Here is a 19501-nt window from a genome sequence, read left to right on the forward strand (position 1 = left end):
TACAACACGTCTATAGATATCCCTACAGCACGTCTAGAGATATCCTTACAACACGTCTATAGATATATCCCTATAACACGTCTATAGATATCCCTACAACACGTCTATAGATATCCCTACAACATGTCTAGATATCCCTACAACACGTCTGATGTGGTTTGTGTTTCTACAACATGTTGGCACCAAACTTAATTTCTGTCATTAAACGAAACAAGCTAAGCGTTTTCTCCATTGTCAACGTGAACTACCAGTATGTTCAAGCAGTGACATGTGGTTTAATGCATGGGTTAACGTGACGTGAGTCAGACAGAAGATGGGCCACTACATCTGTGTCATTCTTTTTGATGAAATGGTCTTTGCACACTTCATCCTGTCGTCTGCCCCGGCTCTAACCTCAAGTGTTTTAGCCTGTAGCCTTTACTTTTCACAAACCTTGTGAGCGTGCAAACCCAAATGCTGTGACCTCGCGCCAAATGTTTTTATTGGTTTGTTAAGTACAAACAGGCGAGTTATGAGAGATAATTTGTTCTCTTCACACAAAAAGATCTTGGAATGAGATGGCCAACTGTAGTTGCATTTTATCCACTGTCTATAATAGCCTAATTTAGAGATAACTTTTTTTTTAACCAACTACGGACAACTTTGATCGGTTAAGGTTGATACGGTCAACCATCGGTCAAACAGTCATCGATTAACATCCCTAGTGTGTGTGTGTGTGTGTGTGTGTGTACCTGATCATGCGCTGCACAGAGCTGCTGTGGATTGTAGGTAATAGTGATGTGCGGGTTCACCTGTGACCAGTCCTATCACCAGTGAAGCCGGACGAGTCAGAAAGTGACAAAGCACAGTTCACTTTCAACATTGACATTTTCTTGCTCTTATTCTCTTTCAAAACAAACAAACACACACACACACACTCTCTCTCTTTCACACACACACACACTGTCACGTTTTCAGAGAGTGGGACTCAGGTTCAGATATGACAAACACCCAGAATTGACTCAGATGAGATATATTAACAGAGACAAAAAACAGAGCTTCCACAGTCCTGAGGGTAATCCACAGGGAACACACTGGGCCAATCTTCAACAGAAAGCAGCCTTCAGTCACTTGAATGGGCCTTCCCAACGTTCAGTGGTCTGCTAATTCTCGATAACAGACCGTTGCTAAGTATAACAGACCGCTGTCAAGGAAAATAGGTTTTGTGCTTCTATTTCACGTCTCTACAACACGTCTAGAGATATCCCTACAACACGTCTAGAGATATCCTTACAACACGTCTATAGGAAATGATTGTTGGTTTTCATACCACAGCTCATTCCATCATGAGAGGCCTCCATCACCTGCGCCCACTTGTGTGTCCATGAAGAGTGACTGGTCAGAGGGTCGTGACATAAACTTCAAACATGATGAGGGCACAGATCGATCAAGGTAAGGCCATAAAAACACTCATAGAATGAGCACTTTGGGACAGGATGGTTGATAATGTTCACAGCTTACAGTATAATGAAAACGGTTATCAATTTATCATTACACGGCTCTTCATAATGCTGCAGAATGCTCCATTCACTTCAATGGGCCTTCCCAACGTTCGGTGGGCTGCTAATTCTCAATAACAGACCGTTGCTAAGTATAACAGATATCACATAGGTCCCTTCAGGGCGGAACAAGACCCCTCCGCTGCGTGTCGGGGTCCGGTTCGCCCTGTCGAGACCTATTTCCCGATAATGACCGGCGTTCTATACATTATCCCTTACGCATTGCATAGCTCCTACTACAGCTACTTTAAGAGAGAAAAAGTAAAGGCTTTTAATTGTTGTTTTGTCGTGCTTTCAGGAGAGCTGTAAATGGTTCTTGCACTTGTAAATAATAGCTTCTGTGTTTGCACAACAGATATATCAGTCATGAACATTATCACATTGCACAGCAGAACAGATATATCAGTCATGACAAAAGAAACAATATGGCAAAAGATTAATGACTTGACTTGACATGACTTGACAATATGGCAAAAGATTAAGGATATCCCTACAACATGTCTATAGGTATCCCTACAACACGTCTATAGATATCCCTACAACATGTCTATAGGTATCCCTACAACACGTCTAGAGATATCCCTACAACACGTCTATACTGTAGATACCCCTACAACATGACCATAGATATCCCTGCAACACCTCTATAGATATCCCTGCTACACCTCTTTAGATACAGTATCCCTACAACACGACTATAGATATCCCTACAACACCTCTATAGATATCCTTACATTACGCCCATAGATATATCCCTACAACACATCTATAGATATCCCTACAACACGTCTAGATATCCCTACAGCACGTCTAGATATATCCCTACAACACGTCTATAGATATATCCCTATAACACGTCTATAGATATCCCTACAACACGTCTAGATATCCCTACAGCACGTCTAGAGATATCCTTACAACACGTCTATAGATATATCCCTATAACACGTCTATAGATATCCCTACAACACGTCTATAGATATCCCTACAACATGTCTAGATATCCCTACAACACGTCTGATGTGGTTTGTGTTTCTACAACATGTTGGCACCAAACTTAATTTCTGTCATTAAACGAAACAAGCTAAGCGTTTTCTCCATTGTCAACGTGAACTACCAGTATGTTCAAGCAGTGACATGTGGTTTAATGCATGGGTTAACGTGACGTGAGTCAGACAGAAGATGGGCCACTACATCTGTGTCATTCTTTTTGATGAAATGGTCTTTGCACACTTCATCCTGTCGTCTGCCCCGGCTCTAACCTCAAGTGTTTTAGCCTGTAGCCTTTACTTTTCACAAACCTTGTGAGCGTGCAAACCCAAATGCTGTGACCTCGCGCCAAATGTTTTTATTGGTTTGTTAAGTACAAACAGGCGAGTTATGAGAGATAATTTGTTCTCTTCACACAAAAAGATCTTGGAATGAGATGGCCAACTGTAGTTGCATTTAATCCACTGTCTATAATAGCCTAATTTAGAGATAACTTTTTTTTTAACCAACTACGGACAACTTTGATCGGTTAAGGTTGATACGGTCAACCATCGGTCAAACAGTCATCGATTAACATCCCTAGTGTGTGTGTGTGTGTGTGTGTGTGTACCTGATCATGCGCTGCACAGAGCTGCTGTGGATTGTAGGTAATAGTGATGTGCGGGTTCACCTGTGACCAGTCCTATCACCAGTGAAGCCGGACGAGTCAGAAAGTGACAAAGCACAGTTCACTTTCAACATTGACATTTTCTTGCTCTTATTCTCTTTCAAAACAAACAAACACACACACACACACTCTCTCTCTTTCACACACACACACTGTCACGTTTTCAGAGAGTGGGACTCAGGTTCAGATATGACAAACACCCAGAATTGACTCAGATGAGATATATTAACAGAGACAAAAAACAGAGCTTCCACAGTCCTGAGGGTAATCCACAGGGAACACACTGGGCCAATCTTCAACAGAAAGCAGCCTTCAGTCACTTGAATGGGCCTTCCCAACGTTCAGTGGTCTGCTAATTCTCGATAACAGACCGTTGCTAAGTATAACAGACCGCTGTCAAGGAAAATAGGTTTTGTGCTTCTATTTCACGTCTCTACAACACGTCTAGAGATATCCCTACAACACGTCTAGAGATATCCCTACAACACATCTATAGATATCCCTACAACACGTCTAGAGATATCCTTACAACACGTCTATAGGAAATGATTGTTGGTTTTCATACCACAGCTCATTCCATCATGAGAGGCCTCCATCACCTGCGCCCACTTGTGTGTCCATGAAGAGTGACTGGTCAGAGGGTCGTGACATAAACTTCAAACATGATGAGGGCACAGATCGATCAAGGTAAGGCCATAAAAACACTCATAGAATGAGCACTTTGGGACAGGATGGTTGATAATGTTCACAGCTTACAGTATAATGAAAACGGTTATCAATTTATCATTACACGGCTCTTCATAATGCTGCAGAATGCTCCATTCACTTCAATGGGCCTTCCCAACGTTCGGTGGGCTGCTAATTCTCAATAACAGACCGTTGCTAAGTATAACAGATATCACATAGGTCCCTTCAGGGCGGAACAAGACCCCTCCGCTGCGTGTCGGGGTCCGGTTCGCCCTGTCGAGACCTATTTCCCGATAATGACCGGCGTTCTATACATTATCCCTTACGCATTGCATAGCTCCTACTACAGCTACTTTAAGAGAGAAAAAGTAAAGGCTTTTAATTGTTGTTTTGTCGTGCTTTCAGGAGAGCTGTAAATGGTTCTTGCACTTGTAAATAATAGCTTCTGTGTTTGCACAACAGATATATCAGTCATGAACATTATCACATTGCACAGCAGAACAGATATATCAGTCATGACAAAAGAAACAATATGGCAAAAGATTAATGACTTGACTTGACATGACTTGACAATATGGCAAAAGATTAAGGATATCCCTACAACATGTCTATAGGTATCCCTACAACACGTCTATAGATATCCCTACAACATGTCTATAGGTATCCCTACAACACGTCTAGAGATATCCCTACAACACGTCTATACTGTAGATACCCCTACAACATGACCATAGATATCCCTGCAACACCTCTATAGATATCCCTGCTACACCTCTTTAGATACAGTATCCCTACAACACGACTATAGATATCCCTACAACACCTCTATAGATATCCTTACATTACGCCCATAGATATATCCCTACAACACATCTATAGATATCCCTACAACACGTCTAGATATCCCTACAGCACGTCTAGATATATCCCTACAACACGTCTATAGATATATCCCTATAACACGTCTATAGATATCCCTACAACACGTCTAGATATCCCTACAGCACGTCTAGAGATATCCTTACAACACGTCTATAGATATATCCCTATAACACGTCTATAGATATCCCTACAACACGTCTATAGATATCCCTACAACATGTCTAGATATCCCTACAACACGTCTGATGTGGTTTGTGTTTCTACAACATGTTGGCACCAAACTTAATTTCTGTCATTAAACGAAACAAGCTAAGCGTTTTCTCCATTGTCAACGTGAACTACCAGTATGTTCAAGCAGTGACATGTGGTTTAATGCATGGGTTAACGTGACGTGAGTCAGACAGAAGATGGGCCACTACATCTGTGTCATTCTTTTTGATGAAATGGTCTTTGCACACTTCATCCTGTCGTCTGCCCCGGCTCTAACCTCAAGTGTTTTAGCCTGTAGCCTTTACTTTTCACAAACCTTGTGAGCGTGCAAACCCAAATGCTGTGACCTCGCGCCAAATGTTTTTATTGGTTTGTTAAGTATAAACAGGCGAGTTATGAGAGATAATTTGTTCTCTTCACACAAAAAGATCTTGGAATGAGATGGCCAACTGTAGTTGCATTTAATCCACTGTCTATAATAGCCTAATTTAGAGATAACTTTTTTTTTAACCAACTACGGACAACTTTGATCGGTTAAGGTTGATACGGTCAACCATCGGTCAAACAGTCATCGATTAACATCCCTAGTGTGTGTGTGTGTGTGTGTACCTGATCATGCGCTGCACAGAGCTGCTGTGGATTGTAGGTAATAGTGATGTGCGGGTTCACCTGTGACCTTTGAGTCATCCTGTGGGTGGGGCAGGTGAGCTTGATCAGAAGATATCACCAGTGAAGCCGGACGAGTCAGAAAGTGACAAAGCACAGTTATCACTTTCAACATTGACATTTTCTTGCTCTTATTCTCTTTCAAAACAAACACACACACACACACGTTTTCAGAGAGTGGGACTCAGGTTCAGATATGACAAACACCCAGAATTGACTCAGATGAGATTTATTAACAGAGACAAAAAACAGAGCTTCCACAGTCCTGAGAGTAATCCACAGGGAACACACTGGGCCAATCTTCAACAGAAAGCAGCCTTCAGAAAAAGCACAAAAAACAGTTCAGAAAGAAACAGTCGTAGAAGGCAAAACCCCCGCAGGAGAACAGGGCACAGGCAACTGGACACTCCAGAGAGGGTGCAGGTGAAACACAAAAGTCAATCCTCCTTCACGGCAGTAGGCCAGTCTTCATTCACCGGCAACAAAACACAGGCAGGCAAAAACTCAGGCAGGCAGGCAGGCAGGTCGCACTCGAGAACTGCTACGGGAACATTCTGACAGGGAGGCAGACTGGTAATGGGGATTTTAAAGCTGAAATTGCAATCAGATGCAGGCTCAGAGACACCAGTGGAAGCAGGTGAGAGGTGAGCAGGTGAGAACCAGGAGCAGCCAGAGGAAGGGCGGAGACTCAGACCGACAGCAGTGGTACACAACAGCTCCTGCAGAGGGGGACAAATAGACAAAACACTAGGAGGACAAACCACAAACAGAGAGTCTGACACACAGCTGTAGCTCCATAGACTCTATGGGATAAATTCGGTGCCCTGTAAAGGTGTTTTACACCTCTCAACGTTGATATGACTTATTTCCTGCTTTGGTACCTTTTACTGTATTACTAGATGCAAAAGTATCTCTTTACATGGACAGTTACAAGTGCAACCTTGTGATCAAATGATGCAAAATGTATGTGTATTCTTCTAAATGGGTCACTGACCACATACAGTGGGTCCCCGTTAAGTTTGGACGGGTTCCTTCAGGAATCACGATCCCCATTTTCTCAGCAGAAATGGCACAAACTGCAGTTGACACAAACAACCACAAGGTGTCAATTTGGAGTTCTGCCACTACTATTTTTGATGCGACTACATTACATTACATTACATTTGGCTGACGCTTTTTAACCAAAGCGACTAACAACATGGTAAACAGTAAGTTTTAGAACAATTCTCACAATTTTAGGACAGTTTAAAAAAAAACATTAGAGTACAGTAAGAATAAGTGCGTCGGTGAGTGCTGTTTTTAACAGTTACTTGTCAGTTTAAAACGGCTGGTGAGTGCTAGGATCAGTAAGACTTGTTGTAAGTGTTGCTATGAGAGTAGATGTTCTCTAAAGAGCTGGGTCTTCAAGCTCTTGAAGACTTACTGCTTACAGACTTGACTTACTGCTTCCATGATGCAGTTTCCAAGTCAGTAGAACAATCAGAGAAAGCTGAGCCATTACCAAACATATATGATAATACAATAGCGTGAGTTTATATATCTTATACCCTATTTGTCACGGTTACTTATAGATTTGATAGTGTAACGATAAGCGCATAAGAGCATAAGAGACTTTCAGCGGGGGCACGGAAACTTAATTTGATCACGGTAGTTTAAGCTTACACTTGACAAAACATTCTAATATGAAAATGTAGATGCAATTGTTGTAAGATGGTGCAGCTCCTTTAAGAAAGCACCGTGCAAAAAAGTAGACGTGCTGGAGCGAGTCATATTCAAAATGCAAAAAATAACACCGCAGATAAAACCAATTATCCTCATTCATTGCAACCGCAGCATGCCTGCTTGCCGACGTTTAAACAAAAAAGATATCAAAGCACCTTTTGCGTTTGAATGTAACACGAAAAAATGTTTAAACAGCTGGACAAATGATTTAGCTAATTGATTATAGCCTGTACACCAGCAATTGTTGAACATTTGGAAAAAGATCGCTCAGCTGTTGCCACAGTCACAGGCAATGTAGAAACAACATGAGAGCAGTACACACTTCCCCGAATGTGGATGTTACACTGTCATAATCTACCACCAGCCTTTTGGCAAGTTGAAAAATAGATGACTTCTGTGAAATCTCTGCTTTAAAGCAAGACCTAAATGAGAGGAGTTGTGTTGGGAATGTCGGTGCAATGTCCATGCTATAATGGTCTGACAAACGTACAGTACTGCCTTTTCAAGCAGTTCATCATCACCTGCGAGTTGAAGGATCATAGGACGTAAAGACTCAACCACATAACAAGTTTTCCGCATGCTTGCACATCTTTGGGAGAGCTGACTGATTATGATGTCCAGAGTTGCATTAAATACCTGCACTTTGAAGTATCTCTCTGCATCGGTTAAGCGTTCATCTTCCGATAGTTCGTCAAAGTGACGCTTCACTCTCCGTGCTCTAACATTTTCAAATGTACTCTGAACCCCCATTTATTTGCGAGTGTCTGCGCTGTAGCCTTGGCCTGGCCAAAGGCACGCAGGTAGTCAGAAAGGACCGGTATAGAATTTTCCAGCAATTGCATTGCGGGGGTAGCGACGGAGGTCACAGGCCCTGGTGCGACTGCACTTGCTGCACCTACTAGGCCTAGTTACGCCACTGCGTGGAGCGCTAATGTGTCTACTGTAAATCATTCATGTGTGAAAGTCATTAGGCTGGAAGCGCTAATGTGTCTAAGCTCATTAGTCTACTTTCAATAGGCCTACTGTACAGCCTGAGAGGGGGAACATAACCTATAGCCTAGGCTACTGTAGAGTAGGCCTACAGTAGGCTACTGTAGGCTAAACAATCAGTTTCTCCGATTCCAGCTCTCATCTCCTGTAAAATGTCTCTGTGGCTCTCCAAGTGGCTGCCTCTCGGAGTTGTTGAAGCTCTCGTTTGAGGTTTTTGACCTCCGCTTTCAACCGATCATTCTCGGCGTCTCTCTCGGCTACTCGAGCTTTCTCTGCTCTCTCGGCTACTCGAGCTTTCTCTGCAAAATGTGTGAAAGTCATTAGGCTGCAAGCTCCCCTCCCCCACCCCCTTCTTTCACAAGCAGTGCAGCTTTCTGAAGCGGTGCCTTTTGAAGCTAATGTAACAAATACCACCAATATTGTTGTGTGGCAATAAAAGTATCCAGGGTTTGCGCAAGTAGCCTAAATATATAAATAAATTAAGGACATACAATCCTTAACGTGAAAAAGCTTAACGTAGCTTAATGTCCCAAACAACAAGTCGTTTTATGCGCTCATTATAAAGAAAGTTTAACGTGTCCCAAAACAGCTGTCAATTAATCACCAAACGTCAAGAGGGTTGAGTCTGAATGACACCGAGTTTTAGACACTGTGTTTTTGAAGTTAAGAAATATTTTCGTAATAAAAATGGTCATTTAACCAATAAAGGCTGAAAAAATGTACAGTAAAACTAGGCTATACAGTACATGCAACCCAGCAGAAGACTATTATAGGCTATTGGCAAATCATTGAGCATCATTCACACATTGTATTCTGCAGTCTCTACACGTGGAGCGCTAATGTATAGGCATACTGTAAATCATTCAAAATGTGTGAAAGTCATTAGGCTGGAAGCGTGTCTACTGTCAGTGACTAATGCGAGAGTTCTGTGTTGTAGGCTATGCATTTTTCCGACACTTGGCTGCAAGCTCCCCTCCCCCACCCCCTTCTTTCACAAGCAGTGCAGCTTTCTGAAGCGGTGCCTTTTGAAGCTAATGTAACAAATACCACCAATATTGTTGTGTGGCAATAAAAGTATCCAGGGTTTGCGCAAGTAGCCTAAATAGGCCTATATAAATAAATTAAGGACATACAATCCTTAAAGCTTAACGTAGCCTACATGTAGATTAATCAAAGATTGTTAAGGCGGAGCAAGATATTTCATCAGGAGCCACTTCCGGGAACCCGGATCGCACGAGGGGGGGGTCAAAATCCCCCTTTATGCAGAGCAGAGGCAGCGACTGCTCCATTGAAGTCTATGGACATAGCTCAGAATTTCACCACATATGCTAAGGTCTTGGTTCTATAGAGTTAGGAATGTGAATTTCGGGCACATTTTCATGATCCTCAAACCCTTCTGAACATTTCAGGTACATTTTTAGCATTTTTGAGCAATCCAGTCTGGAGAAAATCAACCTTATATCAGGTGTGCGCCGGTTATTTCTGCCGCTGCTGTTGGCCGGTTGCAACTTACGCTCGTCAATACGTCATCGACACGCCTCTTTATGCAGACAGGATTCGATCCCCATTTCGCGCCCATAGACATGAACTACGACGAAGTATCTTGCTCCGCCTTAACAATCTTTGGATTAATGTCCCAAAACGTCAACAAGTCGTTTTATGCGCTCATTATATATGGATTTCTATGAAACGTCACGAAAACATGCGTGCGCAACCAAGAGGCAGAAAGCACCATAGAACAGCATAGAGCAATGCAAAAGAGCAAAAGAATAAAATGATTTTTTGTGCTGACAACTGCACCAATTCGAAATCACGATGGTTAGAGAATGTTAAATATGTTCAATATCCCTAACGGAATGCATGTCTTCGCCAAAAATTACAAAATACGATGTTATGTTAATAATGCAAATGAACGGCACACTTTGAAATATAGTCGGAAATGAGATGTTATCATCATTGAGACAACAGGGGTATACAATAAAATCCGATTGTAGCTTACAGCAGCCGGCTATTTAGGTTAAGTTTATAACGTTGTGGACGGCCACCAAGCGTCTTCTGCCCCACGGCTGCGGCACAGTCTTGAGTGACCGGATTCGTTTTCCTTTGTCATATGAATGCTGTCATTTTGTTAACTTTACTGTTAAGGAGATGCTGTAGGCAAATGCTATATTTCAACCTCGTTAGTGTCAGAACTATTCACAAGGTTTCTGGGCAGCATTTTTATGTTCTGTTAGCAAGCGAACTTCTCATGACTACCGACAAAGTAGCCTACTGCCAGCTGACGAAGCTCTCATTTTAAAACATTACAATACACTATACAATCAAGAAATCTTGCCACTGAATACAAAACTATGTTTAACATTATGTACAAAGCTTAGGCTACAGTGGATTAGCATGTTGCAGGGGCTGCTAAAAACAGAGAAACGCACTGAAAACTCGGCCAATCACAGCCCTTGCTGTCGAATGCGCCGTCCGGTTCGACCGTTGAACGCCACCCAGCTGCGTGAATCACCATTATCGTGAATGAAGTGTCAATTTTTAACGGGGACCCTCTGTACCAAGTTTTGTTTTGATACATCCAAGCTTTATTAACCAGCATTATAGAATGTTTTACCATAGAGTTGGGCCTGCCATAGACTCCAATAGCATAAGAACCGTGGAAATGTCCTTTACCCATAAAGACATGCATATGTACAACTAATGGAAGTCGATTTGTGGTTTTGTTTTGCTTTAAATACTAAGTGGCCAAATGGAAGAATGCAAATCAGATGCTGTCAGTGACCAGGGAGACCTCAAGCACATATTCCAGGTTTGGATGCAGCCACAACCTGCTGCACTGATATACACCTTTTACATGTTACAGTACAGAACAACAAACATATGGCATTCAAAACCTGGGTATTGCAATGCAAAGTATAACCAACATATTTGTATACCAGGTGCTTGAGGAGAAGATAATGGACTTTGTGAAGAATGAGCTGAAGAGATTCAAGAAGATTCTGAGTCCAGATTACCAAGAAAACGTTGAGGGTAAAGAGCAGGATGAGAGTGATGCCAGAGAAGGGGCTCTCAAGATGACAATGTACTTCCTGAGGAACATGAAACAGAATAATATTGCTGACAAACTGCAAGAAGGTATGAAATGTTCCTTTATTTGCATTTCCTATTGGTTTGATAAATAAAATCAGAGAGCTACATTAGAGAAACAGAAAACAGCTATTTCTGGTGTCGGTGTTTTGCATTTTATGTTGGGTATGTTATGATGTTATGGTTATGGGACTTTGCAGACACCTTTGTCCAAAAGCAACACACAAATACAAAAAACAACATAATATTTAAAATATACCAGGGAACAGATTAGAATGTTGGTCAAACTATAATAAGGAGAATAGCAATAATAAACAATAGTGTCCATTCAATCAATAATATAAAACAAAACAATGACATGGTAAGACTATATTAAGGAGAATATCAACAATAAACAATAATGTCAAATTAATCAAAAGCCTAATGGAAATACAACAATATTATACAAACCCTAAGTGCATGTTGAACAGGAATGTCTTTAGACCCCTCTTAAACGACCCAGTAATGTACTATACTACTAAGTACTGTAGATATTTATTTCCATTTGCATTTAAACATCAATAAGGCACTAAAATGCATATTGGTGTAAAAGACACATTGGACATATTTTGTCTTTAGTATTAGTGGCTGGCTAACATTATTTTGTTTTATGTTTTTCTGTAGTTGAACTTCCTGTAGTGTGGCAGACTGAGCTGAAGAGAAATCTCAAGAACAAGTACCAGAGTGTGTTTGACGGAATACCCAAGCAAGGGAGCTCTGCTCTGCTGGAAAAGATCTACACAGAGGTCTACATCACAGAGGGAGGATGTGGGAAAGTAAATGAGGAGCATGAAGTCAGGCAGATTGAGTCCATATCCAAGAGATCAGCTGGACAGGAGACATCAATCAAATGCAGAGACATCTTCAAGCCCTTACCTGGCCAAGACAAACCAATCAGAAGTGTCATCACAAAGGGAGTAGCTGGAATTGGCAAAACTGTCTCGGTTCAAAAGTACATCCTGGACTGGGCTGAGGGGAAAGAAAACCAGGATATCCTCTCCATATTTCCACTGCCTTTTCGGGAGCTCAACAGAATGAAAGACAAACAACTCTCTTTGATGGATCTTCTTCACAACTTTTTCTCAGATATTAAGCTGTTATCTTTTCCTAGCCAGGGGAAGTACAAAGTGTTGTTCATCTTTGATGGTCTGGATGAGTGTCGACTCCAACTAGACTTTCAGAAAAATGAAATTTTGACTAAAGTGACAGAGGTCACTTCATTGGATGTGCTGCTGACAAATCTCATCAAGGGGAATCTGCTTCGCTCTGCTCTCATTTGGATCACCTGTCGACCAGCAGCAGCCAATCAAATCCCTCCTGACTGTGTTGACCGGGTCACAGAAGTACAAGGGTTCAGTGACCCTCAGAAAGAGGAGTACTTCAGGAAGAGGATCAGTGATAAGAATCTTGCCAGCAAAGTTATCACTCACATAGAGACATCAAGAAGCCTCCACATTATGTGCCACATACCAGTGTTTTGCTGGATTGCTGCTAATGTTATTGAATTCCTTCTCAAGACTGAAGGAGGTAAGCAGGTTCCAAAGACTTTGACAGAGATGTACACTTATTTCCTTGTTTTTCAAACCAAGCAGAGGAGTCTGAAGTTTGAAGGAGTTTATGACACAGATCCACAGTGGAACCAGGCTAGTCTCCTTGCTCTTGGAAAGTTGGCCTACGAACAGCTGAAGAAGGGCAACCTGATCTTTTATGAAGACGACCTGAGAGAGAGTGGTATTGATGTCCGAGAGGCAGCAGTACACTGTGGCATCTGCACACAGATCTTTCAGGAAGAGTCAGGCCTTCATCAGGAAAAGTTGTACTGCTTTGTGCATCTGAGCATCCAGGAGTACCTTGCAGCTTTGTACGTGATCCTGATGTTAATAACTGAGGGGAAAGATCTCATGTCCCCACAGCAACCCCCCAGAAAAGTGTTTCAGCTTCTGAAATGGCAAACAACGGGCAAACCCATGACCACCTTACAAAAGAGTGCTGTGGACAAAGCATTGGAACATGAAGATGGACGCTTTGATCTTTTCCTCCGTTTTCTTCTTGGCCTCTCTCTGGAATCCAACCAGAGACTCTTGAGTGGCCTGATAAAGAAAGTACAACATGAAAGCAAAGAGGAAATAGTCAGCTACATTAAGACAAAGATCATGGAGATGCCATCATCAGAAAGAGTTATCAACCTCTTCCACTGTCTGAATGAAGTCAATGATCACTCCTTAGTGGGGGAGGTCCAGAGCTTCCTGAGTGCAGGGACACTTTCTGCAGCCAAACTCTCATCTACCCAGTGGTCAGCTCTCGTGTTTGTGCTTCTGACATCAGAAGAAAAGCTGGATGTGTTTGACTTGAAGAAGTACATCAGGTCTGATGAATGTCTCTTAAGGCTGCAGCCAGTAGTGGAGGAATCCCAAAAGGCTCTGTGAGTAGGATAGCAATAGTTATAGGCAGAAGTGTGTGTGTGTGTGTGTGTGGGGGGGGTTAATAACATTTATGTTGATATTAAGTATGATACAGAGCCACAACAACACTAATGTACTTATGGTATCAAAGTCCTCTCCAGAGAGTCTGTTAACTGGTGGAAGTTTTCCCCTTAAGGCTCAACAGTTGTGGGCTCACTGAGAGGAGCTGTGCAGGTCTGGCATCTGTCCTCACCAAAGCATCTTCAAAGCTGAAAAATCTGGACCTCAGTGCCAACAGTATTGGAGATATTGGGGTCCAAGAATTGTGTAGTGGACTGGGTGACCCACACTGTACACTGGAGACACTCAGGTAAGACATTTCAGTATCCCATAATAATCAGTTCTGTGGCTTCATTTGTGCAGTATGATGCATGTGTCCAGTGTGTGTCTGCAGTATGATGCATGTGTCCAGTGTGTGTGTGTGTGCAGTATGATGCATTTGTCCAGTGTGTGTGTGTGTGTGTGTGTGTGTGTGTGCAGTATGATGCATTTGTCCAGTGTGTGTGTGTGTGTGTGTGTGTGGGGGGGGGGGGTCTAATCATGGTAGCAGTAATGATGTTGCAAACAGCAGTCTGGTGGGAATGGGCAGTGTGTGTGTGTGTGTGTGTGCAGTCTGGTGGGAATGGGCAGTGTGTGTGTGTGTGCAGTCTGGTGGGAATGGGCAGTGTGTGTGTGTGTGTGTGTGCAGTCTGGTGGGAATGGGCTGTGTGTGTGTGTGTGTGTGTGTGTGTGTGTGTGTGTGCAGTCTGGTGGGAATGGGCAGTGTGTGTGTGTGTGTGTGTGTGTGAATGGGCAGTGTGTGTGTGTGTGTGTGTGGTGGGAATGGGCAGCGTGTGTGTGTGTGTGTGCGAATGGGCAGCGTGTGTGTGTGTGTGTGTGTGTGGGAATGGGCAGTGTGTGTGTGTGTGTGTGTGTGTGCAGTCTGGTGGGAATGGGCAGTGTGTGTGTGTGTGTGTGTGTGTGAATGGGCAGTGTGTGTGTGTGTGTGTGGTGGGAATGGGCAGCGTGTGTGTGTGTGTGTGTGTGCGAATGGGCAGCGTGTGTGTGTGTGTGTGTGTGGTGGGAATGGGCAGCGTGTGTGTGTGTGTGTGTGTGTGTGTGTGGGAATGGGCAGCGTGTGTGTGTGTGTGTGTGTGTGTGTGTGTGTGGGAATGGGCAGTGTGTGTGTGTGTGTGTGTGTGTGGTGGGAATGGGCAGTGTGTGTGTGTGTGTGGTGGGAATGGGCAGTGTGTGTGTGTGTGTGTGGTGGGAATGGGCAGCGTGTGTGTGTGTGTGTGTGTGTGGAATGGGCAGCGTGTGTGTGTGTGTGTGGGAATGGGCAGCGTGTGTGTGTGTGTGTGTGTGTGTGTGTGGGAATGGGCAGTGTGTGTGTGTGTGTGTGTGTGTGTGTGTGTGTGTGCAGTGTGGTGGGAATGGGCAGTGTGTGTGTGTGTGTGTGTGTGAATGGGCAGTGTGTGTGTGTGTGTGTGTGTGTGTGTGTGTGGGAATGGGCAGTGTGTGTGTGTGTGTGTGCAGTGTGGTGGGAATGGGCAGTGTGTGTGTGTGTGTGTGTGTGTGGGAATGGGCAGTGTGTGTGCAGTGTGGTGGGAATGGGCAGTGTGTGTGTGTGTGTGTGTGTGTGTGAATGGGCAGTGTGTGTGTGTGTGTGTGTGTGTGCAGTGTGGTGGGAATGGGCAGTGTGTGTGTGTGTGTGTGTGGGAATGGGCAGCGTGTGTATGTGTGTGTGTGTGTGTGTGCAGTGTGGTGGGAATGGGCAGTGTGTGTGTGTGTGTGTGTGTGTGTGAATGGGCAGCGTGTGTGTGTGTGTGTGTGTGTGTGTGCAGTGTGGTGGGAATGGGCAGTGTGTGTGTGTGTGTGTGTGTGTGAATGGGCAGTGTGTGTGTGTGTGTGTGTGTGTGTGTGTGGGAATGGGCAGTGTGTGTGTGTGTGTGCAGTGTGGTGGGAATGGGCAGTGTGTGTGTGTGTGTGTGTGTGTGGGAATGGGCAGTGTGTGTGCAGTGTGGTGGGAATGGGCAGTGTGTGTGTGTGTGTGTGTGTGTGTGTGTGTGTGTGTGTGTGAATGGGCAGTGTGTGTGTGTGTGTGTGTGCAGTGTGGTGGGAATGGGCAGTGTGTGTGTGTGTGTGTGTGGGAATGGGCAGCGTGTGTGTGTGTGTGTGTGTGTGTGTGTGTGGGAATGGGCAGTGTGTGTGTGTGTGTGTGTGTGCAGTGTGGTGGGAATGGGCAGTGTGTGTGTGTGTGTGGGAATGGGCAGTGTGTGTGTGTGTGTGTGTGCAGTCTGGTGGGAATGGGCAGTGTGTGTGTGTGTGTGTGTGTGTGAATGGGCAGTGTGTGTGTGTGTGTGTGTGTGTGTGTGAATGGGCAGTGTGTGTGTGGTGGGAATGGGCAGCGTGTGTGTGTGTGTGTGTGTGTGTGTGGGAATGGGCAGCGTGTGTGTGTGTGTGTGTGTGTGTGTGTGTGTGTGGGAATGGGCAGTGTGTGTGTGTGCGTGTGTGTGCAGTGTGGTGGGAATGGGCAGTGTGTGTGTGTGTGTGTGTGGTGGGAATGGGCAGTGTGTGTGTGTGTGTGTGTGTGGTGGGAATGGGCAGTGTGTGTGTGTGTGTGGTGGGAATGGGCAGTGTGTGTGTGTGTGTGTGTGTGGAATGGGCAGCGTGTGTGTGTGTGTGTGGGAATGGGCAGCGTGTGTGTGTGTGTGTGTGTGTGTGTGTGTGTGTGTGTGTGTGTGTGGGAATGGGCAGTGTGTGTGTGTGTGTGTGTGTGTGTGTGTGTGTGTGTGTGTGCAGTGTGGTGGGAATGGGCAGTGTGTGTGTGTGTGTGTGAATGGGCAGTGTGTGTGTGTGTGTGTGTGTGGGAATGGGCAGTGTGTGTGTGTGTGCAGTGTGGTGGGAATGGGCAGTGTGTGTGTGTGTGTGTGTGTGTGTGTGTGTGTGTGTGTGGGAATGGGCAGTGTGTGTGTAGTGTGGTGGGAATGGGCAGTGTGTGTGTGTGTGTGTGTGTGTGTGTGTGTGAATGGGCAGTGTGTGTGTGTGTGTGTGTGTGTGCAGTGTGGTGGGAATGGGCAGTGTGTGTGTGTGTGTGTGTGGGAATGGGCAGCGTGTGTGTGTGTGTGTGTGTGTGGGAATGGGCAGTGTGTGTGTGTGTGTGTGTGTGTGCAGTGTGGTGGGAATGGGCAGTGTGTGTGTGTGTGTGTGTGTGTGTGTGTGTGTGTGTGTGTGGGAATGGGCAGTGTGTGTGTGTGTGTGTGTGCAGTGTGGTGGGAATGGGCAGTGTGTGTGTGTGTGTGTGTGGGAATGGGCAGTGTGTGTGTGTGTGTGTGTGTGTGTGTGTGTGTGTGTGCAGTGTGGTGGGAATGGGCAGTGTGTGTGTGTGTGTGTGTGTGTGTGTGTGTGTGTGTGTGTGTGTGTGCAGTGTGGTGGGAATGGGCAGTGTGTGTGTGTGTGTGGGATTTGACCCTTCTGCTGCAGCGCTGTGTCTGTCCCCTCCAAGCTCACCAAACACACACTACACACACTACACACACTACACACTACACACACTACACACACCACACACTACACACACTACACACCACACACACTACACACACTATACACAAACTACACACTACACACACTACACACTACACACACTACACACACTACACACTACACACACTACACACATTAACTCACATCTAAAGGGTTACTATTACAGTTTTTTACAATTGTTTACACACGTTTTCAAAACTCGGTGTGTATTTTTCAAAACTCCACACACAAAACCCACAACTGCTCACACAAAATGCAAAATGCCCCAAATCTCCAGCAAAATGACACACAACATTCAAAATGTCAAAAACACATGTTTAAAGCAAACATTCGCTTCACATTACAAAAACTTTTGTCATAATATGACATTTTGGATACATCATGTACACACTGTTGCTCAAAACCTAAAGCTCTTCTGTCTTAGGCTTTCTATATGTATTTCCATACAAGAGGGGGGTCGTGTACAGTACTGTATGTATTCATAGGCCTATAGACCCTTTCAACTGCAGAAACAAACAATTCTACAGGAAGCGTTCCATTTTCTGGAGGCACAAAAAAATGTATTGAGCTAATGGTACTGTAACATGGTGACAAACAAAAATAGAGTAAAAAGACAAATTTTAATAAAGTCAACTTTTTGTAGAACATTACTGTAAGCTAAAGTCCGATTACTGTATTTTCTCTATTTTCAAAGTATCTGCGTTGGTTCTGAATATTTCAACCGGAAATCCTCTAGGAGCAGATTGAAAGGGTCCATATCTATATAGAGAGTATATCTATTCATAGACCTATACTAAGGCAATGATTGGATGGTGTTCAGTAAAGTAAAGAGTGTTTGCACATGTGAAGAGAAAGAGTGAAGCACTGGTGATTTTGTGTGGCATTTTGATGGGTTGTGTTTGAAAAAATGAAATCAAGTTACTTCCTGTTAGATTTTTGTGTGTTAGGTAGAAAATTGTGTGTGGTGTTTTGCAAAATGTGTTTTAGTCAATTGAAAACTGAGTCAAACACTGAGAATTAGTGTATGGTTTTGCAGATTTGGTGTCGGGTTATGATGTTTGGAGGACATGTTTAGAAAATTGTGTGACAAGCAAAGATTTAGTGTGTAAGCAGTTGAAAAAAACTGTAAGTCAAGAGTAACATTTTTTTGTTATGCAGTGTGGTGGGAATGGGCAGTGTGTGTGTGTGTGTGTGTGTGTGTGTGTGGGAATGGGCAGTGTGTGTGTGTGTGTGTGTGTGCAGTGTGGTGGGAATGGGCAGTGTGTGTGTGTGTGTGTGTGTGTGTGTGTGTGGGAATGGGCAGTGTGTGTGTGTGTGTGTGTGTGTGTGCAGTGTGGTGGGAATGGGCAGTGTGTGTGTGTGTGTGTGTGTGTGTGTGTGTGTGTGTGTGTGTGTGTGTGTGTGTGTGTGTGTGTGTGCAGTGTGGTGGGAATGGGCAGTGTGTGTGTGTGTGTGGGATTTGACCCTTCTGCTGCAGCGCTGTGTCTGTCCCCTCCAAGCTCACCAAACACACACTACACACACTACACACACCACACACTACACACTACACACACTACACACACTATACACAATACACACACTACACACTACCCACACTACACACACTACACACACTACACACTACACACACTACACACATTAACTCACATCTAAAGGGTTACTATTAAGTCAAGAGTAACATTTTTTTCATACTCACACACACACACACACACACTCACACACACACACACACACACACACACACACACACACACACACAAACACAAGTTGCATGTTTAGTTTGGAGACCCGTGTTTGAGACCAGGTGGGGTCACTGCTCTCTCCTTTCTTACAAACAAACATAACACAACACACACACACACACACACATACACACACACACAAAGAGTATTGTACATTTGGCAGTAATGTTGATTGTCCAAAAGGAAATGAAGATGAAGTATTTCTCCTACTTCTCTCTACAGCCTGGATAACTGCAGTATTGGAGATGAAGGCTTAAGAGCTCTTGTATCAGCACTGAGATCAAACCCCTC

The 19501-nt window shown here is 44.0% G+C and overlaps 1 protein-coding gene and 1 long non-coding RNA gene across 27 annotated transcripts in view; one reads left to right on the forward strand and one right to left on the reverse strand.

Moving 5' to 3' along the window:
* The window catches only part of LOC121689804 (NLR family CARD domain-containing protein 3-like), a 120801-nt gene that overhangs the window by 95873 nt on the left and 5427 nt on the right, over positions 1-19501 (forward strand). For 25 of the 26 annotated variants that reach the window (XM_042070009.1, XM_042069997.1, XM_042069982.1 and 22 more), the window contains one exon: positions 19433-19501. This exon is cut by the window's right edge and continues 105 nt beyond it. In XM_042070009.1, coding sequence (XP_041925943.1) covers positions 19433-19501 — 69 coding nt within the window. The remainder of the gene's footprint in view (positions 1-19432) is intronic. The other variant, XM_042070001.1, reaches the window with a different exon arrangement.
* Positions 6263-19432, reverse strand: LOC121689854. Its single transcript, XR_006024891.1, has 4 exons — positions 19421-19432; positions 19219-19295; positions 11289-11441; positions 6263-6359 (listed from the first exon to the last, which is right to left on the reverse strand). It is a non-coding gene; the product is annotated as an uncharacterized LOC121689854 (long non-coding RNA).

This window comes from Alosa sapidissima, chromosome 18 (genome assembly GCF_018492685.1).
Source record: "Alosa sapidissima isolate fAloSap1 chromosome 18, fAloSap1.pri, whole genome shotgun sequence".
NCBI classification, from domain to species: Eukaryota; Metazoa; Chordata; class Actinopteri; order Clupeiformes; family Clupeidae; genus Alosa; species Alosa sapidissima.